This window comes from Lissotriton helveticus, chromosome 6 (assembly GCF_964261635.1).
Source record: "Lissotriton helveticus chromosome 6, aLisHel1.1, whole genome shotgun sequence".
Lineage (NCBI taxonomy): Eukaryota > Metazoa > Chordata > Amphibia > Caudata > Salamandridae > Lissotriton > Lissotriton helveticus.
In genome coordinates, this window is record NC_136067.1 from 1,111,390,924 (window position 1) to 1,111,418,758 (window position 27,835).

A 27,835-nucleotide genomic window follows, 5' to 3' on the forward strand; every position below is an offset into this window, starting at 1 on the left:
ACAGCCCTGTCTGGTGCCCCGTTCGATCCCAAACCGGGGAGACGTGCATCCATTGACCCGGACCGTGGCTGAGGGGGACTTATAGCAATTCATCACACGGGTCTGGAATTTCGGGCCCATACCGGCCTTTGCTAGCACCCTCTCTAGGTAGGGCCAGTGCACCCTATCGAATGCCTTCTCGGCATCGATGGCCAACATCATATATTCGCCCTCCGTACGAGCGGCTTTTTCGAGGAGGTGGAAAACCCTTTTGGTATTATCAGAGGTCTGGCGTTCCGGAAGGAATCTGGACTGATCCGGGTCAACCAGTCCCCCCATGTACGGACCCAAGCTTGAGGCGAGGATCCCGGTATAAAGCTTAAGGTCCACGTTTAGGAGAGAGATAGGTCTGTACGCTCCACACTCCGCGTGGTCCTTGCCCTGTTTGGGTATCACAGCGATAGAAGCCTCTAGCAGGTCTCCCGGTATCGCCCCCTCCTCCACGAAGGAGGTGAAGAGTCGAGCAAACATCGGGGCCACTTGGGCACAGAACGTTTTGTAAAAGCTTGCCGGAAAGCCGTCAGGGCCAGGGCTTTAGCTATCTTGAGGCCAGAGATGGCCGAGATAACCTCCTCCGGGCGAATGTCTCTCTCCAGGCATTCCATCTGGTCCTGCGACAGAGCCGGTAGGGGAATGGCAGCCAAGAAGTCCGCCTCTGCCGCTGACACCGGCAGGTCAGCAGAGTATAACTCTGCATAGAATGCGCTGAAGGCACTGGCTATAGCATGATCTCCAGTCACCTGTATGCCATCCATCCCTCTTATCTCCTGCACCTCCCGTCTCCGTGTGACTTCACGTAATTTATGCACCAGTAGGCGCCCGCATCTTTCCCCACCTGTGTAATATGCGTGACACAATCGCAAGGCCGCGAATTCTGTCCTATCTAAATCTAAGGCCGCCAGTTGCTGACGCGCTGCTTCTAATTGCCGCCATATTCTCGGGTCCCCCGTCCTCCTATGTATCTGTTCCTGCTCCGTGGTCTGTTGCGTAAGTTCGTCTCGTTTGGCCCGACGTTCCACATTCTCCGCTGTTGAGATGGAAATGAAGTCCCCCCTAAGGACAGCCTTCAAATCGGCCCACTGTGTAGCCAACGTGGTTTCAGAATTGCTGTTATGGGAAAGGTAGTCCGCTATTGCGCGCTGAATCTTGGAGACCACCTCTTTCCTGTACAGCAATGACTCCCGAAGTCGCCAGACCCTACGTGAGCGCAGCGCTGCAGGCACAGAGAGGACAGCTGTAACTGGCGCGTGGTCGGAATGAGAGGCCGTACCTATGTCAACGCTAGTGACGCGTGCGTGAGTGGATGTGGAGACAAGCAGGTAGTCTAAACGCGTGTACGTTTTATGGGCAGCCGAAAAGTACGTGTAGTCCCTCTCCCCGGGGTGGAGCATGCGCCATAGATCCACTAGGCCCAGGTCCCTCAAGCGGGCCAAGCCCTCGGATGTGAGAGCCCCTACCTGTGTGGTGCACTGACAGGACCTCTCCAGCACGTTGTCAAAAACCAAATTCAGATCTCCACCTAGCAGGAGGTAACGGTCTGTCGTGTCAGTGATGTCAGTGAGAGCCCTATGCAGGAACCTTTCTTGACCTTCATTGGGTCCATATATTGTGCCAATTGTGTAAGTTATATCCCCCACTTCAAACCTGTACACTAACAGTTGCCCCTTAATTTCAGCAGTCTTACCTAGTACCTTGCCCCTGAACTTTTGTGCCACCAAAATTGCAACCCCAGCCTTTTTAGCAGGGCACGAGGAGAAAAATTGAAGGGGGAATCTACAGGATCGAAGCCGTTGACAATCTTTGGCTAGGAGATGTGTCTCCTGGAGGAGACAAATGTCTGCTTGAGACTGCAGTAATTGGAACAGGATCGCTTTGCGTTTGACTGGGTTATTCAATCCCCTCACATTCAGTGTGAGGACAATCAAATCATCTGCCATCATCTTAAGTGGTGTAGCCATTTCCCTGCCATTGAAGCAACCCCGTGGATTCCAGTCCAAGCATCCCTGGCCCTCTCCATCCCCGCAAGCTCCAAACCACTAAACCAAATACAAATCCAACAAGTGCACCATGGACCATATTTCCCCCCCCCCCCCACCCAAGCCACCCCACCCAAACTCCAAACTCTTGTAGTCCTTCATCCAGAGATGAAAAGGAAAAAGATAGCACGGGGTAGTCCGACAAGTCTATCAGGGCGCTCCCTCCCACCAACGGCCGTGCATTCTGAACAGGTTATCAGGGCCACCAGGAAGCGCTAGGCCCCTCACCCCATAGGATCTGCACCACCATCCACTGCGACAGCCTCCACCGCCGCCCGTTGGCCCGCTGCAATCTCCGTCGCTGGGGGTTTCTTCACCCGCATCCGTCTCCGTTGCAGGCGCCATTGGTGCCTGAGCTTGTCTGTCTCTGTCGTGGCTCTCTGGACCTCTTCTTCTTCCTCGGGTTGCTCAAGTCCTAGCAGACGGCAGGCCTCCGAGACCGACCAAAGCTGTTACTGTTTATTCTCCATCCTGAAGATGAGACGGAAGGGGTGTCCCCAACTGTAAGAAATGTTCTTCTGCTGTAAATGGGACGTGACCGGCTTAAAGAGACGACGCTTGTGTAACGTGAGAGCCGCCAGGTCCTGAAACAGCAACGGCGACGTTCCCTAAAATGTGAGCGGGTGCATCTGTCGCGCCTTCTGCAATATCTCCTCCTTAGTACGGTAGTCTTAGACACAAACCAGGATGTCCGGGGGGGCGCGACGATGCCCTGGGGGGCCCCGCTTGATGCGCCCTGTCAAGGTGGAGAACAGAGTCCAGTGGGCGCCCCAGCACATGATTAAAGAGTTCCCTGGCATAACGAAACGTTTCTCGGGTGGCTTCGGATATAGCAACATTTCGAATACGTATGTTGTGTCTCCTGGAGCGATTCTCCAGATCCTCCATGTGGAGCTGGAGGTCCACCTGTTGATCATGAAGGCGGATGATTTCCTGCTGCAGGGCCGCAAGCTCAGTGTCTTTGTTATCACTTTTGGCCTCCAGGTCCGCCACACGTTCCCCTATCCCGTCCATCTCACGCCAGACCTCTTTGATTTCGCTAGCAAATTCTGCCTTTAAGGTTTTAAGTCGTCCCGTAGGGATGTAAAGAGGGACTCCAAAAACGCCTTCGTAATGGGCTCCGAGCCACTTTCTGCGTCCTGCTCCATCTTCCCCGAGCCCGGCGTCGCAGTGTCCTTATTTTGGGCAGTCTGTGTTTTCGCAAAGAGTTCCTTTACAGTTTTGTCGCGGGAGCCTCTGATACCAGACATCCCTCGTGGTTAGTATACGCGCTGCCCTGCGGCCCCGCACTCCTTTCCCCACGACAGCCAGGCGCGTACAGACTCAGTACCTTAGGCCAGGGCCCCCCCCTCTGCCGAACACGCAATGCCGCTCAGGTCCGCCGTGGCGTCGAGAGCTCCAACCCACGAAGTCTGGCGCAGTCTCCTCTCGTCCGCTCGTGCCAGCACTCCGTCACAGACCTCCAGTGAGGGGCCCACTCCGCTCCGGTGCTACAGGCCGCCCCCCATTCGTCCCCGACAGGGCCTCCGGTGCCTCGGTTCACCGCAGCCACGAGCGCACCCGCCCCAGCCTCTTGGCGTCCTCACCTCGTCTAGGCCTCCAGTCCCTCGCTTCCACTAGGCGTCCGGTCCTCCCATCGCCAAAGCATGGACTGCGGACTATGATCGCCAGCACGGGCGGCAGCGCGGCTGGTAAGGAGGGCTTTTGGGCGTCCCACAGGCACCCTCAAGATGGAGTCGCAGCCTTCGCTGGGCGGGCGGGTCACAGACCCCAAATGTCTCCGCCGACTTGATGCTCACAGCCCAGGACACACCTGCTCCCCGGCGGGCCTTCTCCACCCCATAGGATCATCCAGCAGACTCGTGGCCCTTAACTCCACCGGTTGGCTCCAGGCAACCGCAGCACTTCGGTCGGCCACTACGCTGCCGACGCCGTCCCAATGTCCGTCCCCCCTGCTCACCAGACCTCTTGTTGCTGCCAGTCCGCCCGTTGCCAATCCGGACCCCCGAGGCTGCAGGACCGTTCTTCGGCCTCTCTGGGCGATTGGGACGTCCTCCCACCGCCTGTGGCTTCTTGCCGCGCTGCGCCGCACCTTTGACTCCACAGGGGGGCGGGGTATCAGCGCCCGCACTCAGGGCACTGCTCTGCCGCCACCACCGGACCAAAGCCCGCCGAGCTCCGGGCCTCGGAAGTCCGCCGCTCAGCGTCTGCCCCCTCGCACAGCTCCAGGCCTCGTTCTCGACCCAGTGGGGGATGGGCACTCCGCAACCCTCGAGCCCTGCGCGGCCCGGGTCACGCGGTGTCACTCGCCTGGTGGGCTCCTCCGTTCCGCTCTGCTATTCCCTCGGTCTGGACAGCCCCAGACCCGTTTCGTGGGTCCCGGGATGCCAGAACCAGTGCTGTAGTACGGCCGTCAGCGGGAGCAGCGAGACTTCACATCTGCTCACGCCGCCATCTTGGCCACGCCCCCCTATTTTAATTCTTTAAAGCTATAAGTGGTTAATGTAGCCCAAAACTTTAGAATTGGAAAAAAAAATACAAAAGACTAAACATCAATTTATACGCCATAGGGTAGCCTATAAACTGATCCAGGGTAGATTTAGATTATAAATATTGGAATAGATTGAGGTAAAGTTCCATCTTCTCGAATCTCCCAGTCGGTAAAATTTTTCTGTGTCTTGTCCACAGAAAGCAAGACAAAAATGAGTCTTTTAGGCATATGAGCTGTAGATTGTATACTTATGTATAGATCGCAAACTGGTGTTGGGCTCGGATGTTTGCACTTTGTTTTTATCTTGGAAGAAGTAATTTGTAGTCACGAGGTAGGTGACTTCTCCTTAGGACGATAGTGCGCATGGGCATCGACTCCATCTCCAGATTGTTTTTTTCCACCATAGAGTTGGGATGTGTATTGCGCCGCTCTGGTTCGGGATCGCATTAGAACCTTTTTGATGCGCAATCCTTACCACTCGACGGTATTGTTTTCGATCAAGGTCTCCCTTTCGACGTGCATCGTAAAAATTCAACTACTTCAATTGACACTTCGACGTGGTCCGTAAGACCTACCCGCGCCAACCACGCCAGCAGTCCATGGAACGGACTCCATTTAAAAATGCCCCGGGTGTGGTGCTAAGTTCTCACACACGGACTTGCACGAAGTCTGTAGCCTCTGCCTCTCCCTGGAGCACAAAGAAACCATCTGCGAGGCCTGTCGATCATTCAGATCGAAGAAAATGATTTGTGACCTTCGAGTTCGACGGCACGAGATGAGACGCAGCACTAGTCCGGTGCCAGATATCTTCGGAGACTAATCGGAATTTCAATCTGGCGTTGAAGCAGAAGAAGGACACACATTTCCGTGTCTGAAGAAGATGACTCAGACATGGAGGATGGCTCGAACATCTCTCCGGCTCAACGAACTGTGGGTAACAAGCCCCAACTGCCCACAAAAACACCAAAGACTCCGGTTACACCTTCGTCTTCAGGCTCAGGTCGACACGTGACACGATTTCAGAGGCCCCGCCTTCGAGCCCGGCTATGAAACATAAAGACAAGCCCTCCGGCTCAGGATCAAGCCAACCCCATGCAGGTGTCGACCCCACATCTTCGACACCGAAACACAAGGCTAAATCTGATGATCCGCTGTTGGCACCGAAGACATCTTCGGCACCGAAAGATTCACTTGAACCAAAGACTACAGAGCCGATACCACTGAAACCGAAAGCTTCGGAACCAACACCGGCTAAACCGAAAGCATCGGAGCCAAAACCAGTTAAAAAAAACATTTCGGAAACAAAACCAAAAGAAAAGCCTTCGGATCCAAAACAGGGAAAAACCAAGCCTTCAGAGCCGAAACAGCCTGCACCGAAGGGCACTGAGACTAAAAAACACGGAAGCCCTCCTAAACAGACTCCATCCAAAGAATTTTCTTCACAAAAATCTTTAAATCCAAAGCAAAAACAGTTTCATATTGACCCAGACACTAGGAAACTTCAAGCAACACTTCCCAAAAAAACAGAAGCTGAACCTCTATGAAGACTACCACATACCTCTTAAGAAAAAAGACATGGGTACTAACCCCTCTCCCCCTTTCATACCTCCCGCTCCTCCACCTTTTGACCCATATCTGCTAATTTCACCAACACATGCACCACCACCACGTTTTTCACCTGGGCCACGGGATGATAATGATAGGGATGGAGATGAAGACGGGGATGGGGATGATAATCAGGACAACATTCCACAGGATCTAGACCCCTGGGAAGACCCAGATCATACTAATGACCCCGATCTATATCCCTCCAGATCATCACCACCTGATGACAATATTGGTTTTGCACGGCTCATTAATAGAGCTGCTTAATACCATGGGGTGAAATTACATACTGATCCCTTGGAAGAGGATTTCTTAGTCAAAACTTTTGTTCCCTCACAAAAAACCACAAACATTCTGCCCATGCTCAAGGGTATAATAAAACACGCCAATGAAGTATTCAAAGACCCTGTTAGAGCTAGAATACTGACACCAAGGGTAGACAAAAAATATAAAGCTGCTCCTACAGACCCAATTTACATGAGGGGTCAGGTACCTTCAGATTCGCTTGTTGTTTCAAATGTACAGAAAAGGGCAAATTCTCAGCAGGTGACGCCCCTCCACCTGACAAGGAATCAAAGCTTATAGATGCATCAGACAAGAGAATCGCATCTCAAGCTGCCAATCATTGGCGCATTGCCAATGCACTAGCTCTCCTGGCGCGATATGATAGAGCTCACTATGACGAGCTAGAAAAACTGATGCAACACTTATCAGACCAATGCAAAGATAAAGCTCACAACCTCGTTCAAGAGGGTAAACTTATCACCAAGGTTTCCATCAAATGTGCCCTTGATGCAGCTGATACAGCCTTGCATGCCGTTAACACCAGCATTTTGTTATGCCGATACTCTTGGCTTCGAATCTCAGGATTCAAACAAGAAGTGCAGTCAGCACTTCTTAATCAGCAGTTTGATCAACAACACCTTTTTGGCCCACAGTCGATTCTTCATTGGAGAAAATGAAGAAAGACTCCAAGACAGTTAAAGCCATGGGGGCATTACGACTACCCTCTAATAGAGGTTCTTTTCGTTGCTCCTTTTATAGGGGTGGTTCGAAGATGGATGCATCAGAAAACACCTCCACCACTTATAAAAGCCCCAATCAATCCTCCTCATCCAGAGGACATTTTCAGGAAGGATAAAGAGGAAATAACAGTAGAGGAGAGACAGGGGAACTCCACCCTTACTTCCCCTACCACCAAACAGTGACATTCCTCCACTACCCCATATCATTCTACTCGTGTCGGGGTTGTCTATCACAGTTCCTACCTGTCTGGAATTCAATCACAACAGACAAGTGGGTAAGACAAATTATCCAGTATGGTTACCGCCTGGAACTCACCTCTACCTCCCCAAAAATTCCTCCCAGACAACGTCCAATGTCCACGGAACATCTAACACTTCTGAAACAAGAAGTTATCTCTCTATTACAAAAACATGCAATAGAACCAGTCCCCTTGCCTCACTAAGGCACAGGGGTTTACTCCCTCTATTTTCTAATCCCCAAAAAGAATGGCTCTCTCAGCCCCATACTGGACCTCAGACCGCTAAACCTATACATTCAGTCAGACCACTTCCACCTGGTCACTCTGCAACAGGTGCTCCCACTACTTCAACAAGGCAACTTTCTCTCCACTCTGGATTTAAAGGATGCCTACTTTCATATTCCCATTCAGCCCTCTCACAGGAAATATCTCAGGTTCATGGTAGATGGTCAACACTACCAGTTCAAGGTCCTTCCATTCGGGGTGACTATCGCACCTAAAGTCTTCACCAAGTGTCTCGCAGTAGTTGCAGCCCACTTACGTAGACAGCACATTCATGTTTTTCCCTATCTAGACGACTGGCTTATAAAAGCCAAGTCAAACAGCAGCTGTGTGAAACACACACACAGATCAATCCAACTGCTTCACCGCTTGGGATACACGATAAACCTCACCAAATCCCACCTCCCACCTTCCAACATGCAACAATATCTAGGGGCTACAATAGACACTTCAAGAGTTCTAGCATACCCCAACTCAATCATGATAAATGCCATACAAACTCTAACACAAAAAATTCAGCCTCAACACTCACTACCAGCGTGAGTGTTCATGCAGTTATTCAGGATGATGACCTCTTGCATTCACATTGTCCCTCATGCAACACTCCAAATGCGTCCCTTACAGGAGTGTTTGGCACGTCAGTAAAACCAGGCTCAAGGTCAGCTAACTGATCTGGTGTTAGCAGACGACCGCACCAATTCTCTCTGCAGTGGTGGAACACACAAAACCTTTCCAAAGGGTGACCGTTCCTCGACCCGGTTCCACAGACAGTGCTAATAACAGACGCATTGCTCACCGGCTGGGAAGATCATCTTCAAACCCATACCACTCAGGGCATATGGACCCCTCAACAATAACAATTTCACATAAAGTACCTGGAATTGTTGGCAATCTTCCTAGCATTAAAATCTTTTCAACTCTACCTCATAGACAAAGCTGTCCTAGTCCGTACAGACAACATGACAGCAATGTATTATATAAAAAAAACAGGGGAGGACACACTCTCTGCAGCTTTAATACCTAGCTCAAAGCATATGGAGATGGGTCATTCCTCAAAACATATATCTCCTTGCAGAACACCTCCCAGGAGGACACAATCAAATTTTGGATTCACTCAGTACAGATCCACGAATGGGAACTTCATCCTCAAGTTCTGCTTCCATTCTTTCAAATGTGGGGCCACCCAGAAATAGACCTGTTCGCCACACACCAAAACTCAAAATGACCAAGCTTTGCATCCAGTTATCCACACCCATTGTCCAAAGGCAATGGGCTATGGATGAACTGGTGAGGCAAATTTGCTTACCCTTTTCCGCCTCTCCCACTCATTCCGCTAGTGGTTCGGAAGCTCAAGCAGCATTCCTTCACAATCAACCTGATTGCTCCAACATGGGCCTGACAGCCCTGGTTCACAACCCTCTTGGAACTATCAGTATTTCCTCATCAAAAGCTACACTTCTTACCCAAACTTCTCACTCAGAACCATGGAGAGATAAGACAACCAGATCCCAGTCAACTCAACCGTGCAATCTGGCACCTGAAATCTTAGAGTTTGGCTACCTCAATCTCCCGCCAGACTTCATGAACATCATTAGAGAGGCTAGACGTCCTAAAACTAGAGCTTGCTATGTCACAAAGTGGGAAAGATTTGTAATTTACTATACAAAGAACCAAATCAACCCACTAGATGCTTCTATTCAAAACATCATCTGTTACCTTTTGCATCTACAACAATGTAACCTAGTGTCCATTAGACTACACCTCGCTGCCATAGCAGCCTGGCTCCAAAACAGACAACACTTGTCTTTGTTTAGGGTACCATCTATCAAAGCTTTTATGGAAGGACTTAAAAGAATAATTCCACCCAGAGTTCCATCCTCTCCAATATGGAACTTAAATGTGTTCCTTACCAGACTCATGGGTCCCCGTTTGAACCTATGCATACATGCGAATTGCAATTTCTCACCTGGAAAGTAGCTTTCCTGGTTCCCATCACCTCTCTCAGAAGAGTTAGTGAACTCCAGGCATTAACCATACAAGAACCATTTCTACAAATTCACCATAACAAAGTGGTTCTCAGGACTAACCCAAAATTTCTACCCAAAGTCGTGTCTCCTTTCCACTTTAACCAGTCTGTAGAACTCCCAATTTTTTTCCCTCTACCAGACTCAGTAGCAGATCAAACTCTTCACATACTAGACGTGAAAAGAGCGATACTTTGCTACATCTAAAGAACAAAATCCATTAGAAAGACTAACAACTTTTTGTAGCTTTCTCCCTACCTCATAAGGGCAATCCTATCTCAAAAATAGGGATTGGAAGGTGGATTGTTAAATGCATCCAAATATTCTATGCTAAAGCCAAATGCACCTTAACCACTCCCCTTAGGGCTCACTCCACACGTAAACTAGGGGCATCTATGGCATTCTTAGGGAACATTGTCCTAGATGACATCTGCAAAGCAGCAACTTGGTATACACCACACACGTTCACAAAACATTATAGTGTAGACAAGCAAGCACAACAACAAGCTAGTGTGGGCCAGGCTGTATTAAGAAAACTTTTTCAAACCACTGCAGCAGATACAGGTAGCCACCGCTAAGGAGGTAACTGCTGTATAGTCTATGCACAAGTATACAATCTACAGCTCATATGCCTCGAACGGGAAATGCTACTTACCAGTATGCATCTTTTCTTGGCATGTAGAGCTGTAGATTCGTATACGCCCACCCGCCTCCCCGGATACCTCTATCTTTTCCAGTACTATCTTACTTAGATAAATTACACATGGACATCCTCTTCTATTTCTTACTAACTCCATCATAATCCTCCATGGCAAAACAATCTGGAGATGGAGTCGATGCCCATGCGCACTATCTTCCTAAGGAGGAGTCACCTACCTCGAGACTACCAAACACTCTTTTCAAGACAAAAACAAAGTGCAAACGTCCAAGCCCAACACCAGATGGAGATCTTTGCACAAGTATACGAATCTACACTGAAATGGGAAACAACCTTTACTACGCGGTCAAAACACCGCAATACATTCACAACGCAGCTTTTACAACGCAAGTCGTTACCACGACTTGCACTGTGGGCGCTCTAGACTTAGGAATAGTGTGATTTACTATTCCAACACCTTCCCTACTGTACGTAGGCTGGAGTTGGAATAGTAAATCATACTATTCCTAAGCCCAGCACCCTTAGCGCAAATCGTTGTAACGACTTCCGTTGTAAAAGCTGCGTTGTGATGTACCGCGATCATTTTGATAGCGTGGTAACGTGATACATCCGACTTCTACATGCCAAGAACAGATGCATACTGGTAAGTAGCATTTTCCGTTTGATTGAAACTCAGAATTATGTTTAGTAGTTATGTTTTAGCAGTCTACAGCGAAAGATATTTTGGAAGCAGTTGACTTATTGGTTAAAGTCCTTAATGCAGAAAGCCAGGATTTGAATGCACACTGATATTTTGTTTTTTATATAGCGCAAACTAGACCCAAGACATACGGTATAAGAGCGCTTTACATGAGCACCAGTTTCGTTATAGATGGGCACATTCATTTTCATTAGGCATGGGGTGATTATGTGATTTTCCCAGAATCACAGGATGTTGAGCGTCATTGCTGAGACTCAAACCCAGTTCCCCAGCTTTGAAGTCGACTGCTCTAGCCATAAGGCTACATCTCTCTTATCAAAAATCACAAGTCCTTTGGTTTAGCATCAACATTAAACTTGTAATAAAAGAGAGCAACTTTGGCTCTTAATGAAATACTAGCCAGCAGCAACAGAGCAGGGATCGATTGTATCATAAAAGCTATGTTAATTTTCTGAACGAGCCCAAGATTAATTTGTTTTTAAAAATTTCGTTCCAGTTACTTGTGGCTTCTCTGAAGCGCAAAATTTGAGGAATAGAGTAATCCACTGGCCTAGCCGTGCCGGGTATAGTCTTGTTTGGAGCCATTATGGTCCGTTTTGGCAAGAATTAGTTTGTTTTTTAATTTTCCTAGCCATTGAGAAAAACGTGGCATTGAAATACAATTGTTAACTCACTGCCCAGTACATGAGCTCTTAAGTTTGGAATTAAGATTATGTTTGTCCCTCTCCACAGGCATTCAGTGTTTTCCAAACAGTGGGTCGCGAGCCGATTATTGGTTGGTCGCTTTAGTCCAAGTAATAAATAAATAAAGATGCCTTTAAATTCTGTATTTATCTTGTGACATTTGCTGCGCTTCAATGACAGATGTCAAATGCCAATCTATGTCTTCCGACCAATTGCTGCTTAGTTTTTTAACACAGGGATTGGTGTTTACGAACTCCTCTCACTTTGCAGTCAGAGAATGAAAAGTAAAATGAATTATGGGTCAAGCTTGCTGGGGTACAGGGAGTGTGAAAGGAAAGGCTGTATGAGGCAATTTTTTTTAATAACAAAACAAAATGTAAATATCTGTAAATGAACTGTACACTTTCAGCTATTAGGAAAGCAAAAATAAAGCACATTATCATCTGTGTGTCGTACAGTTTTACCAGTAAAATTGTATGCCCGTGCAAATTTAGTGCCCATTTCAAAGGAAAATGTGCTGTTTGTAAATGACAGTGCACTACCACACAATACTTTAGTTTCATTAAAAAATCGCCCACCTTATGTCATTTAAAGCTAGGTGGATCGCAAATCTTTTTGTTCTAAAAATTGGATCATAGAGTTTAGGTAGCACTAAATGAGGGGATTTTCCAGTTTCAGGCGCTGGCAGGCATTGGGCTGTTTTCACCAAGGCCCAATGCGCAACAAAGGGCTGGCAGAATATATTACCACACTAGGCAATTAAAAAGGCTGCCTAGTAGGACAACTAATTTGTGTACTAGGAACCCCAGTTTAAAACCTTTTGAGACTCATAATTTAAAAGAAATTAGGATGCGGTCTCGCTTGATAGCAATCACCCAATCACTTCCCCAGTGAATTTGCTGCCAGTGCTGGTCCACGAGCAAGTTCCAGGTTGCGCCATAAGTCTACCTGGGTATTCAAGCATTATTCAGTCCACGATTGTTGGTAAACCAACAGGTCAGTTAAGCTCCTTGAAAGGTGTGACAACTATTGGTAATCTTGATGACTTTGACTGACTGGGTCAATCATGTGGATCGGCTCATGCTTCCAGACTAAATTGTAAATTTTGGTTAGTAGTTCTTGCCTTTAAAGAGGTGTAATCTGGGCCACTGGAATTATGCGCTAGGGGAAGATCAAAATATTCAGCAGGGTTCACTAAATTAAGTGGCAAGAAAATGCAAATTGTGCAGCATAACGCAGCACAGTTTGTGATAGTATTACTTCATTATTTTTTGTAATTTTTACTCATGATAACACTGCCTGGGCAAAGATTTCACCTCATCAATGCCTGTTTAACACCCAACTGCCTCAGTAAGTCAGTGAAAGATGACTAGTCAATTTTTGCAAAAGGCCATCCATTGGGCGGGAACACATATTGACATATTTTTCTTAACTTTTGATCTGTTTGAGAGAGAAACAGTTTTTTTCTGTTAAAATCTGCAGATTATGCTACATGATTATTTGGCAAATGGGGCAAATCCAGAATAATGTGGAAAACGTTGCAGCAGTGCATAACTCCAGTGGCCCTGGATCTAACACTGTGGGATTGGAAACTACGTTGGAGAACACTGGAACAATTTTATCAGTGAACAAGATGTAGCCTTCTTCCAAGAAACCCTTACCTTGAATGCTGTTTAAAGGCATAGCTTTTCAGGTCACTATGCCTTAAGAGTATGTAAAGGTTCTTTTTAGGACAAAAATTATTTCTGTGTTTCAAATTATTTAGCATGGTAATGGAAACACAGATCAAAGATATTGAGATGTACAGATGAATATTTAAATAGTTAATTTCATTTATTTATTTAAAGGCCCTTTTGTGCAGTTTTTAAGAGTTAATCAATAATCAATATTTATTGTTATAAATAAATAAAAACCATCACAATTTTTCACAATTAATACAGGATAATAAAACTGTTTGGAATAAATTACTTCATTTTTCTAGTTAGTCAATTTCTTAAATGTTCACGTTGTTATTTCAACAATTCGAGATATTAAAACATATAAACTTATAAAGAGGAGAGTGCATCAATAATGAGAAATTAAGTCCTAATTTTTTTAATTGTGCAAGGTACCAGAGTCCCTTATTTTTTTGAGAATGACGTCTTGTTGGCTGGATGTACAGATGAATACTGTAAACAAGAATGCATTAGAAGATTCAAAGGAAAAGGCGTGCATTTGTTTTTATTATTTTTTCCATATGAGGAACTTGAATTGCGGAATCAGTTGTTTTACTTTTTATTTCATTGTTTAATTCAGAAACGAATTGTGTGTGTATATGTATGTAATTGTTTGAAAAGATTCATACAGAGAAATATTTTACCACTATTACATTTAAGTGTACTGATACCCAACAAGGTATAACACAGAATGACCTAGTTAAAAGCCTACTTTGTTAACTCCCTTTCAGAGAGATAGTGCTCGGTTTTGGACATAGGGTAGGAAAGGCATTTCAGAGTTTTTCTATGACCTTCTAAATCCTGAAATCTGAAAAGAAGTAGAATTCTGCATTATCCATTCATTAGTTATGGAAGGCCTAAAATATTACCAACTATGTATTCATGGTTCTTGGCCTTCAATGAGATTGCTTCAATCTTAATTCTTTTGTAATTGCGTTTGCAAATGTTTACAATTCAAGATGAAGCATCTTATCCAGGAAATGAATGATTTGTTAATGCTCATATCAATGAGAATAAAATAAACAACCTTGTAAAAAAAATTGTTGCCTTTCACAGACACAAGCAATTTGTCTCCCCTGTCTTTTCAATATGCGCAAAATGTCAAAATAACAAATAGATATTGAAAATTTTAGAGGGGACAATAAAGTCTTCAAGGCATACGTATGTACTGATAACGTGATCTGAAGGGCAAGACGATATGTTTGTGCGATTTAGTAAGACATCAAATATTATCAGCCTTTGATTTGGGATATAGTTCAAAGCATTATGTGTTTCATTTCATCCTTGCAGGTTATGAAATATGGAAAAAAGTACTTTGTGAACACTGCGAATGAAGAGATTGGAAACTGGATGATGTTTGTACGGCCGGCACGAAATAAACAAGAACAAACCCTTGTGGCTCATCAGTATCAAGGAGAAGTCTTCTTCACTTCAGTCAAGGTAGCCGGAACCTGTAAAATTGAACACGACCAAGGGGCTATTTAGAGGGAAGTGTACATGGCTTGTCATTTAACTTCAATACAGAAGACATCACTTGGATGGATAGAGGACAGACTATAAAAAGAACAAAAACTACCCCATGTTAATGCCACACACTAAGCTAGCTCTCAAATTTATCTACTGGCTGGACTCCAGACAAATAAAATTAAAAGGTTCCATTTCACCAGTGAAATATAATGAAATTGCATAGCGTGCACTGGCCCTTCCTCTAGATAAAATATATTCTGAGGTTTTAGTTAAATTTACTTTCATGCCCCCTCTTTTTTTGCAACAATTTTCAGCCCCATTGTTCCACTTCTCTGATGTTATGGTATGTTATGTTAGCAAGTTCTTGTATAGTGCACGTACACCGGATTGGTTTCATGGCGCTGCTGTAAGAGGTGCCGGATTCCTGGAAGCTTACTCGTAAGCTTGTCTAAACAGCCAAGTCTTAAGGAGCTTCCTAAAGCTCAAGAGGTCTGTGCAAGATCTAATTTCGGAGGGCAGGGAATTCCAGTAGCTGGGAGCTAGTACAGCAAACCTGGCACCACCCACACACTTCAGTTTGAAGAAGGGAATAAATAGAAGATGCTTATGAGCAGAATGCAGGTTACGTGTGGGAATGTACCTTTGGATAAGGTTATCCACAAACTTAGGGCTCCTACTGTTCAGTGATTTGAACATAAGGCAGCATACCTTGAAAGCACATCTCTGAGGAATAAGGAGCCAGTACAGCTTCCTCATGAGAAAAGTGACATGTTGTCACCTCAAATGCTGAAAAGTCAGTCTCGCTGCCTGGTTCTGTACCAGTTGCAATCATTTAATTAAATAAAGAGGGATGCCAAAGTATAAAGAGTTGGCGTAGTCTATATGGGACATACCCATAGCTCGAAGTACCTGAGTTAAGGCTTCCTGGGTAAGAAATCTACTGATTTTCTTTATTTTCCTCAACTGGTAGAAGTAGGTTGAGATCACTGAGCTAATTTGGGTCTTCATTGTGAGCTCACAGTTGATCGTTACCCCCAGACTTTTGGCAGAAACGGACGGGTGGTAGATTGTCCAAATTCCTTAGGCCAAAATTGTGGGCTCCAAGGGTTGTGTGATCCCCCTGTTAGGATCAATTCAGTCTTGTCTGGATTAAGCTTCAAATGATTGCTATTCATCCAGTTGTGGATAAATAGCATGGTGGATTGAAAATCATGAACCGATTCAGGAGAGTCACTAATTGAGAACATTAGCTGGAAGTCATCCGCATAGTTGAAGGTGCAAGCTTTCCTCTTTTTCAAAGCATGTTTCAGAGGGAGGAGATAGAGGTTAAACAAATGGGGGGATAATGAGGAGCCTTGCGGGTCTCCACATGTAGTCTTCAACTTTGGGGCTGTAAACTAATGGGTGCGGACTGACTGAGAACAGTTTTCCAGAAAGGATCTAATCCAGTTGAGGGCTGATCCCTGGATTCCTGCGTTTCTGACATGATCGGCCAATATCCCGTGGTCGACCGTGTCAAAAGCTGCGGAGAGATCCAGAAACACAAGAGCCTGTGGGGAGCCCCTATCGACCTCCTTCCGAAGAATGTCCAATACAGTCAGTATGACAGCCTCTGTGGAGTGTGCTGGGCGGAACCCTGCTTGATGTGGATCACATTACTCAGACTGTTCCAAGAAGGCAGAGAGGCATCTGGCCACGTGAGCTTCCAATACTATAGCCAGGTATGGGAGCAATGAGATCGGGTGGTAGTTATTCAGGATTTGGGGATCCGCCCCTAGCTTCTTCAGGAGGGGGACAACAATTGCCTCCTTGAAGGTGTCGGGAATGTAGCCCTGGGATAGTGACTTGTTCAGAAGGGATACGGCTGGTCCGGGAAGAGCGGAAAAAACTTCATTTAAAATACGTGGTGGGCAGCAATCCCTAGGAGAGCCTGATTTTACTTTGGACAACAGTTCCAGGAATACCTGGTTACTTACTTTCGGAAACTGTTCAAGGGAACAAGAATTTATTGGCATTGTGGCGCGTGCCTCAGGGATTGGGCAAGTATGGATGCTAGCCTTAATTGCTGTGATTTTATCGATGAAAAAAGAGTTAAAAGAATCGCATAAAGTTTGAGAAGGCATATGTTTTATTGTCACTCTATCAGGGTTTGGCAGTTCATTAACAATAGAGAAAATTTCTTTTGATCTGTTGTTAGAGGTTAGGATTTTCTATGAGAAGTAGGCAGCTTTTGTAGTTAAAATAGTTTTTTGATAACCTTTTAATGCAGCTGAGTAAATCGCCTTATCATCCGGCAGGTAGTTACATCTCCACCTCCTTTGATGTTGCCGAAAAATGTAGGTCAGTGGAGAACCATCTCTGTGCTGTATGGTGTTGGGCTAAGAGTATTTTCCTGAGAGGTGCATGTTTATTGCTTGCTGCTAATAGCCAGGCAGTTAATTTTTTCTCATTAAGGTTGATAGATGGTTTATTTGGGGGAGCTGTGTTGGCCAGTGTCTCGAAATTGGACTTTATTGATGCTATTTCAGCTCTTGCTGTCCCCCCTTCTGTGGTGGGGGTTTGATCCTTACATTGTGCCTCTTTTCTTAAATATTCTGCATTATATTTTCTTTTGTGCCCTCCCATTTTTTTATTTGCACTTCTTGCTCAGTCATAGTTTGAAACCAAAACAAGAAAACGTCCAAAATTCTAATCTGCTTCCAGTAAAACTATATTCCATGTCTGTGTATCTTTCAGGACTAATTTTGAAAGAGATTGTAGACATTTTGTAGATGTCAGGGTCTCAAACTGGTTAGTAGGGGAATTACTTCTGGAGATCCTTTATTGAAGTTGATCTAATGACTGCTGGATGGTGTTATATAAGGTTTGTTCTGGGTTTCTATGAATAGCAAACCAGTCTCCTAACTTTCAAATGTCATTCCCTACCTTTTTGTTAGGTCCTTTGGGGTCACGCAGTGGGTTTTTGGTTCTTGCATTCACATTGTGTAGGCAGTATTTTCAAAATCATAAATGTGTTTTGAAGGAGTAACTGAGATGGTGCTGCTGTTTGTAGTTTGACTTCTAGACAGCTTTTCTGGCATTCTCGTAGACTCTTGACATTCAGGATGATTGCCCATTATACCCAAAATGCTATGTAGAAGAAACTTTAGCTAATGCTTCATTCAACAAGTCTTATGGTATGGTCTCTTAATAACTTTCAACAGATAACAGCCTTTGGCTGTACTGACCTCTGAGTACTGGATTATTTTCTGTTTCCAATATCGTGACCATAATGACCTATCAAACACTATGTGACTTGAGCACTGATAATTTGAAGGAGACAAGTGGATATCTTGACCCCGGTAAACTTAGCAAAGGTAAAATTACCTGAAACGCCTCTATTGGGGATGGATAAAAGGAGACAAAAGTTCAAAGCCATCACATCTGTCCTTCCACTGCTTCCATCAGGTCTTTGATGACCACAGGAGAGAGGACTATAGAGAAGGCATTTGTTCAGGATGTGTGTATATTTACATATGTTCAATAAAAACCCTGAAGCTCACTACACAACAACCAAGCTCTCTACAAAGCGTGCTGTTTGAACAAGGTGTGTGGATCAAGTGCATCACGCCCAGTGTGATTATGGAGTTACTCTCTGTGACTTGTCCGATGGCATGCTCTATGTCTCATTATCTGCAGGAAAGTTGTCCTTTCAAGAGGTTTGTCTTGACTGGTAGAAGGGAGAGAGCTTGTCAAATCGGTGTTGTTGCAGCGTAGTTCCTGATCCTGAGTTTGTGGCAGTAGGATAGTTGTTGACCAGTCCTTTTCTTACATGTCATGGCTTTGAGATTGATGATGCCCCTGCTTTGGCTGTTGCTTCCCAGATTTGCCTTGTATTGATGGTCACAGTCTTCAGTGTGACAGCATATATTAAAGATAATGCGGATAGGCGGAGGGAGTTAGTGAATTTACTTGAATGTAAGGATGATCTGTTCATACCCTTTCAGATCCTTACTGAGTTGTGTAGCTGTTGGAGGGCCCTCTTCGCAGCAGTTTTGTAATAGTCTCCAATACCTCTATGCAGATGTTGCTGTCAATAAATAGGAGTTGTGCTTATGAAGCCATTTTGAACACATGGAAAGTCTCATACTTCATTAGGATAGGCACCCCTTTACTGCTATTTTTAATAGTGAAGACAAACATGTTAATGTGATAAAAAAAGTGGATGATTGGCTACTTAAAGTATTAGCCTCCATTAAGACATGGATCTCTCAACATCCTAAGCCCTCTGATCCCTAGTTTTGGCTGATTTAAATTGTCTTGAAAAGGAATGTAAAAGATGTGAATGATTATGTGGATGTAATTACTGCACAGTGACTAAGCTATGCTATGTTACAGCTCCATGGCACTATAAACAAAAGGTTAGACTTAATAGGTCCGTTTATCTCTCCCGAAAGACTCCAGTTTCTACGAATTCTTCAAAAGTGATTTTTGTCTTTGCTCTTTTTTTTAGTCATTTGAACTATAATACAGAGGACTAAAGAAATAGTAAACAATGTTACCAGATCTGCATGTCTAATAACTTGAATAATCTACTCATCCTAATTGCAATGCACTTAAATTGGTCTCAAATTGTGTGATCCTAGCCAAATATTTTATCTTACAGAGCCACCTTTTTCTTCATAATCACATATGAGAGTATCTTCAAATATGTGAGTTCAACATATCTGCTGCATACAAAAAACACTTTTGTTTGATTTAATAAACAAAACCTTTGCTCCATGCATAATAAGAATCTAGCCCATATAAGGTATACCTGACTTGCCTCCTAGTTCACTGATAGCTTTGTCATCAGTGCGGGAGGCAGGAGTTCATGTTTAAAAACTCACTTTTAATAAATATATTACTAAAGCATGATGTGGTTGTGCACTGTCATTCCCAAACAGCACATTTTCCATTTAAATGGCCACAGACCTTTCCACCAACATGCAGTTTTACTGATTAAAGAATATAAGCTATAAAAATCTATAACCAATAATCTGTGGAGATTGGGTTTCAGCAAAAATATTCATCATTTGCACATCACCAAGTAGTGTCATGATTTGTTGTATCCTATTAAAATCTTTTTTCTCATCAAAGAGAATAGCAAAACGTGTGCTTGTGTAAGTACTGAAATATATTTTGAAATGTTTGTACAGTTCATTTGCAAGCTATTTAAAAGCTGTGTATCCGGACAAAAACGGAAATTCTGCAGCCTTTCAGTGCACCCTCTTTGCACAGCACGATTGTTAGATAGTTCAGTTTACAAAGTCCTCTAAACACCAACTTCTAGGATAAAACAAGCAGCAAATTGTAAGAAGACTTAAGCTGACATATGACCTCTGTCTCTGAATGCAGAGAAAATGTGAGATTGAAAACAAGATTTAAAGGCATCTATACTGCTTATTTACTTTCTGAGTGAACAGAACACCGGTTTGTCTGCTTGCCTTAATTCCCCCCCTCAAAAATCTGTCTCGCCATAGTGAATAGTGAATGGGCGAGTAGATTTCTCGAAGCCTGATCATAATATCTCTAGCCCTAATGCATTGAGCTGAAAATAGCTAATATTTCCTTGAGAAAAAATACATTATGCTTGAATTATAGCAAACATTCAGCTATTTTGACTGAGAATGATGGTCACACTCTGAATTATTCAAATTCTATGATTTAAACCAACTACTGACTAACTTTCCTTCTCGGTCCTTTGACCACTTCTCTGGGTACCCTCGGGAAGCCTGCCGTGTCAGTATTCTCCACCTAAACACTGAGAAGCATAACTCAGCTCTGACAATTGTGTGCAATGCTTCTCTTTATACTGCTCTGGTCTCTACGTTGGAGGCTTGTCATGGTTCCGCCAATTCTTAAAAAAAAAAAAAAAAAAAACTCTAACAAATATTTGGCGGACCCCATTATTCCAAGCAACTAATGTCCTATCACGTTGCTTTCAATTTCCATCAAAATAATTGAACAATTCATTAACAATGCCTTTTCTCGGCTCTTGTAATAGTGGTTCATGAGCTGCCAGGGTTTCCAAAGCAAGGTGGCTGAGCAGCATTAACCCTTCTGGATAAGTCTGCAGCCTTTGACCTATTTTCCATGAAATGCCTATAAATTGACTGCACTCGATTGGTATCGGAAGCTCAGATTTGAACTGGCAACCACCTTCCTTTTGAGCCTTGCATTGTTAAACTTCTATATGGCTCGTTTGCCTCAAAATGATTAGATCAGCAATTTTGGGGGGATTTATTACGATGTACTGTCATGTATTCCTATAGGTTCTGAATCGATCCCCCTATTCCTGACCCTATTCTAGTTAAACAAACCAACAAGTTAACTAGCAGTCAGCCCATGAGGCAGAAAACCCCCATGATGCAGATACCGTTATCTGACGCAGTCACACTACGGCACAGGAACGTGTTATCTGATTAGGTCATAACGCTTGCGATCTAATTAGACAAGCGATATTCCTCCAGCCCCTGATAAGGCATACGGAGTTCTCATAACAAATCAAACCTATGACAACCTGGGCAAAACCCTGCGGCCATTGTTTTGATTTCACCGAGAACTTTAGTAAAAGAATGTGCTAACGAGCAAATCGTATGACATCTTTATTGACGTATCTATGTCCATCCTTACGTCAATCTCGGCACCTTAAAGGTATAAATATTACCGATCTTGCCATATGCAAACACACGCGTGGTGACGAGACGGAGCAGCCATACTTGCCGAAGCCAAGAGCAGAGCAGACCCCGCTGGCAGCAGCCCCGCCTTCCTGACGCGCTGAGAGAAGCTGCTTTCTCCTGCCGAGAATCCAGCACCGGCGTTTCCGGGTAGCCCTCGCAGGCAGCCTGGAATATCGAGACCAGAGAGAGAGATACCATTCCTCATTCATCCTAACTTCCAGGTACAGAACTGAATAACCCCTCACAGAGAATTCTTTAGTTATTCACTTGGCAAAAACAAACTTAACTTAAACTGTAACTATCTATTCCCGCCCTCGTATTAGACTTAGGTCAGGTACACGGGGTAGGCGTATCTAGAAACACCAGTTGAGTACGTTTAGTCAAATGTATATGTGTATGTAATATATTTTATTCATTTAAAACATCTTATGGCTTAGAAACCATATCAATGTTTTTACAGTATTATTTTATACTCTTGCTTTTAATGTATGCACTTTACTTAACTATAAGTATTGCAATAATATCGATCCATTTCTCTTGTATGAGAAAAGAGACTGATCAATAAATAACACCTTTTTATTGAACACGCCCGTCTCTTCCTTTTCTCTACATTCTGATGAGACTAAGAATGCACGTACTGACTGAGTAAAATAATTTGCCTTTTGTTCACACGACTCTCGAGATTGACTCTTGATTAGGGGAGAGCAAAGTTGTCATGTTCTATGGTTGTCAGAAACTAAATCCCTTCTTGTCTAATCAGGGAAGTTAAGTCCTCCTTGAACATTCGAGAAAGTTTCTAGTGAACTCTGAGCTAAGCTGGCAAACCCAAAACTTTAAGTCTAGTATCGACAGTAGTAGACCTAGTTAACGTCTGGCCTAGGCCTTTACTGCTGTAGGTATTATTCCAATGCGCAGAGCCTATTGGGAAGATAGGAACTACACTACATGGCGCCCAACGCGTTTGGAAAGGGCGATAAAGCTAACGTAAGACATTTAGAGTAACTCAGTCGTGCTTTCTCACTCAGACCCCTTTTCCCAAATACTCCAAAGACGTCTGGAGTGGGTGAAAGGTTATATCCGCCAGACCTCGCAGGAGGGAACTCCTATGTATGGTTCTTGGTATAGTCAACGTTGAAGGATAAACAGTTCCAAAATATTGTGCATCTAACCTTTGTTTCCATAAGAAACCTGATCTGCAAACAAACAAAATAACCATCCTGTCGGTAAAATGGCAGACAGTGATGAAGAAAGGGAGGCAGTTAGATTAGCAGCTGACATAGCGGCTGATGCTGCAGCACTAGATGCAGACGGGGATATAATACTCATCCCGGTCATTAAAAGAAAATCTATAACCTTAAAACTTATAGAAAATGGACTGACACCTAGAGGTGGTACAGTCATATTCGTAATTGAGGCACACGAATATCGGCAGACAGAGGTATACTATTCATGGATACATTTTCCAGCAGCAAATGCTGTAACAAAGTACTTCCACTATTACAAAATAGAGGAACCTCCTAATGAGTACACTCCTTTCGAGGAGGTGGAAGTACCACTCAAATTCCAAGAGCATTTGCTCTTATTTGATGGCGCCCTAAAACATAACAATCACATCACCAGGCTCGGTCCTTTAGGTAGACCAGGAGCAACGTGGCCGGTCCTGGCCGGATACACACCACATCCAGACATCGATGGGATGTCTGCACCAAACCTTTTAACACAGCTAAAACAATTAATAAAAATTCATAGACAATTAGTTCAGTATGTGATGCGGACTTCAACAATTCAGCCAGCGATTAAACTTCCACAGCTGACCCCTCACCAGGGGAACACAAATAAAATTACACCACAGAACATCCAATCCTGCCTAGGTAAAGTACCGGCTAAACGGGAACAAATACCATTCTGGTTGGCACAGAAAATTACCCAAATAGAGGCAGTGTTTCCTGACACCACCCCGCTAGAAAAACACAGGATTCTGACTATCTGTCTCCCAATGGGAATCGCACCACACATAGAGGACTGTGACACTTGGGGTACAGTCTTTGCTTCCATCTACACAAAAACGCACGGTGTTCCATCCATTTCGGTGATACCAGATGTGCTAAAACAAATTCAAGACGAATACGGTCCAGAACCTGCTTTAACTCTTGGTATGAAATTACTGAAAGACTTCAAGCAGGTCTCGGCTATATTATTAGCCAACATAAAAGGTGAAGCAGCAAACGTGGCGATCCGCCAGAGGTTAAAAGAGACAGATATAGCAGACCAACCAGCTGAAATTGCCAGAATCATAGAAAAATCCTATGAGGAACTAGGTAGAGATAGTTTAGGTGGAATACCAGTAAAACCACAACTGACTGAAAGTCCAGAAAAAATATTTTTTAATAATAATTCACCAAAAAAGAACTGGGATGGAAACAAACAATCCAATCCAAAAGAAAAGAAATTCCAGTCCCGAGGAAGGTCTCCTAGGCGAAGAGAAAAATCTCCGAACCAAAGACACAGGTCACCCCAGAGTGACCCCTCTGGGAAAAGATATAACCTTAGAAATAGGGATAATATAAAAAAGCCTGATAGATATCAAGACATTGATACGCGTCCCTCTCAATCTTTTCAGACTTCCTCGCAGAAATCGGAAAGAAGAGGACGATCAGAACAAAGAGAAGAGCACGCCAAGTCCAAAGACAAGGAACCTGCTCAACTAAAAAAGAAATTACAATTTCCAAAAAAGAAGGTAGCCAGTATCAAGGTAGTTAACAATGCCGAGAATACTGAGGACACAACTGAAAAACGGAGAGTGGGCTCAGACAATGCTAGACAGCGCAGCAGAAGTGAGCATAGCTCGCAAAGTCCTTATGAATCATCTGGAGACAGTGGGCACGAATAAATATCTTCAAGTGGAAACTGCAGACACCAGGGTTAGCAAACCTCACAAGATATACGAGATAACATTACGTATAGAGGGAGATAAGACTAGGAAAATAAGGGGACTATTTTGGGATAACCTCTCCAAGGGTTATGACATCCTTCTAGCTGAAAAACACTGGCCACCAGAGTTTGTCAGGGAGTGCCCTCATGGCGAAGATGTAATTATGCCTGCCTTCTCAAATCAAATTCCAATTCATAAAAAATACACACTTGCCAGAAAGTGGGCAGTGGCTCTAGCACCTGCTTTATATAAAAATCATGTAGGATGGGATGAGGACTCCCCTCCTCACAAAATCCAGTTAAAATCACAACCTACTGCACAAAGGCAGTACCCAATTAAGCAAGAAGCTAAAAAACAGGTAAATGAAATACTAGATCAGCTAGAATACCAGGGGGTGATTGAAACTTGCACCTCACAAATGAACAACCCTTTGTTTCCGGTCTCCAAACCAGACAATTCATATCGTCTAGTTTTGGATTACCGACACCTTAACACATGTTGCAAAACTTTTGCAGTGCAAAATTCGCATAGTGCTGCACTAATGAATAACATAGTGCGCAAAAAATACAAAACAACATTAGACATCTCTAATGGATTCTTTTGTCAAAACATAGCACCAGAGAGCAGATATTTAACTGCATTCTCAGTAAATGGCACTCAAAAACAATTCTGTCGGTTAGCCCAGGGGTACAAGAACAGCCCGGGGGTATTCTCAGCGAGAGTAACAGAATTACTTCATCTATATGATGATGAAGCATTATCTTATGTCGATGACATTTACTTAACAGATGATGACTTGGAGACTCACTTGAAAAGAGTGAACACCATAATACTTGGGTTCGCTGCAGAGGGTTACAAATTCAACTTTAAAAAATCCAGAATTGCCCATCTGACAGTCCTATTCTTAGGATATGAGTTATCAAGTGAAGGCAAAAGCCTGGCTGACAATTTCCTAGAGAAATGTGCCGTACTCCAAGCACCTAGAACACTAAAAAACTTACAGTCGATTCTAGGCTTCCTAAATTTCGGAAGAACATACATTGCAAATTACGCAGAAAGGGTCAAACCCCTTTATGATCTAATTAAACCAGATTTTAAAAGATCCAATTGGACTCAAATACACACAGAAATTTTGAGATCCTTACAAACAGAAATGCTAATTAAAACAAAATTAGAAACACGTGATAACACACGCAATCTTGTGATTCGAGTCATCCCAGGGAGATGTGGATTCACATACCTGACCTCTAATGAGGGAGAAAAGGTACCAATTGCATTCAAATCACACTTGTACACTAAGGCTGAAATGAAATTTAGCCCAACGGAAAAAATTCTTACGGCAACACAGACAGCTATAGCAAAAGAACGAGCCCTGGCACAAGGTAAACGAATAATAATCGTGACACCAATACCAGCCTTAGAGGCGGTAACAAAGGCAAGCATTCCAAATGCTAAAGCACTCCATCCGAGATGGATACAATGGGCTAATTCTCTTGCTGCAACAGACGTGGCGTACGAATTTGATCCTTACTTAAAAACACAAGAATTTCTCCAATATGAATTTGAATGTCCTCCGCCGACCGAAATTCTGCCTCTAGACCACTACGGCTGTATAATATATACAGACGGATCAGCACAACCCGCAGTGGGGGGTAAGCAAGCTTACAGTGCTGCGTGCGCGATCGTTAAAGGTCGCTGGCACGAAGGAAAATTTAAACCAGCAATCACTAAAACACAATCTTTAGGAGATTGTACAGCTCAGCGAGCTGAACTACTGGCGTTCAAGATGGCGCTTGAAAATACCGATCGAGAATTCCCCACACTCATACTGTGCGATTCGTATTATTGCGTTCAATCTTACAATGAATACTTGCAGATCTGGCTTCAGAATGGTTTCAAGGATGCGAAAGGTGGCACAATCAAGCATAAAATGCTCTGGGAACAAGTAGTTCTTTTACAAAAAGAACTACCAAAGACTCACGTGATACATACACTGAGTCATCAACGTGATGGCGTTCACGTTGCAGGGAATTCATTGGCTGATGAGGCCGCGAAGGCAGCTGTGCAAACGGCTTCCGTAGCTGCCGTCACCCAGTCAAAAACGAAAACAGACAGCGAAATATTACAAGCTGTCAGCGCTTCAGAAAAGGATTCGATAGAACCACTCCCTAAAGGCTTTCCAGTAAAATACTCATACATAACTGATGCAAACAATGTTCCTTTTGCTCGAATCCCTGGAGTGGGGGATAGGGCAATTCCAAACATGGAACATAGGTTAGGACTAATAATAGCGGCACACGAAGGGCTTGCTTCTATACATGCTGGCGTCTCAGCCACAGTATCATTATTAAAACAGAGATACTGGTGGCCACAAATGAGAAGACAAACAAGGAACTATGTTCTAGAATGTGAAATATGTCAAAGAATGAAAGTATCAACGGTGAGACGTCCAGCTCAGACGCCCCTTCTAATCTCGGATAAACCATTAGCATGTGTTTATCTAGACCACTGCGGTCCCTTACAAAGGGATGGTAACTATAAATATATCTTGGTCGCAGTGAATTCATGCACGAGATTCATATGGATGTGGCCCCAGCGAACGGCTGACACCAGAACTGTTATAAAAGATTTGCGAGTCTTTATCGGCACATACGCAATTGGCATGCTGCATTCGGACAATGGTCCTGCTTTTAGCTCTCGGGCTTATAAGGAGGCCATGGTCAGCATGGGCGTGCAATTGCGGTACTCTTGTCCATTTCACCCTGAGGGGAACGGAATTGTTGAAAGAAAAAACCGTGACATAAAGCAATCTATAACGGCGAAGGTATTAGGTTCGGGAGCTGGGTGGTCAAACATCTAATAAGTGTCCAACGTAGTCTCAATAACTTGCCAAGAAATTCTCTGAAGGGATTCAGTGCGTACGAATTATTATTTGGAACTAGGATGATGATCTCTGACATTGATAGTCAGACTTCAGTGGTGAAAGAAAAAACCTTTGATATCAAAGACCGTTTGGCTATTTTGCAGGACTTAAACAAAACAAGAAAAGACCTGAGCAACATAAAGTTGAAACAACAGCCAACAACCACTGAAGAACCACCACCTGTCCCAGCAAGACCTGTCTGGATTCCAAAAGTCGGGGATCTAGTCAGGGAAAAGATCGCGGTAAAGAAGGAATTTGGGCCTTCTTACAGAAAAGCAGTTCCTGTCTTGTCTGTCAACGGGACAAGATCAGTT

At 44.1% G+C, this 27,835-nt stretch overlaps 1 protein-coding gene across 1 annotated transcript in view; it reads left to right on the forward strand.

Annotated features, from left to right (window-relative positions):
- Window positions 1-27,835, forward strand: part of LOC144761655 (PR domain zinc finger protein 10-like) — a 400,011-nt gene that overhangs the window by 287,335 nt on the left and 84,841 nt on the right. Inside the window, exon 4 of the mRNA XM_078646945.1 lies at window positions 14,789-14,938. Coding sequence (XP_078503071.1) covers window positions 14,789-14,938 — 150 coding nt within the window. The remainder of the gene's footprint in view (window positions 1-14,788; window positions 14,939-27,835) is intronic.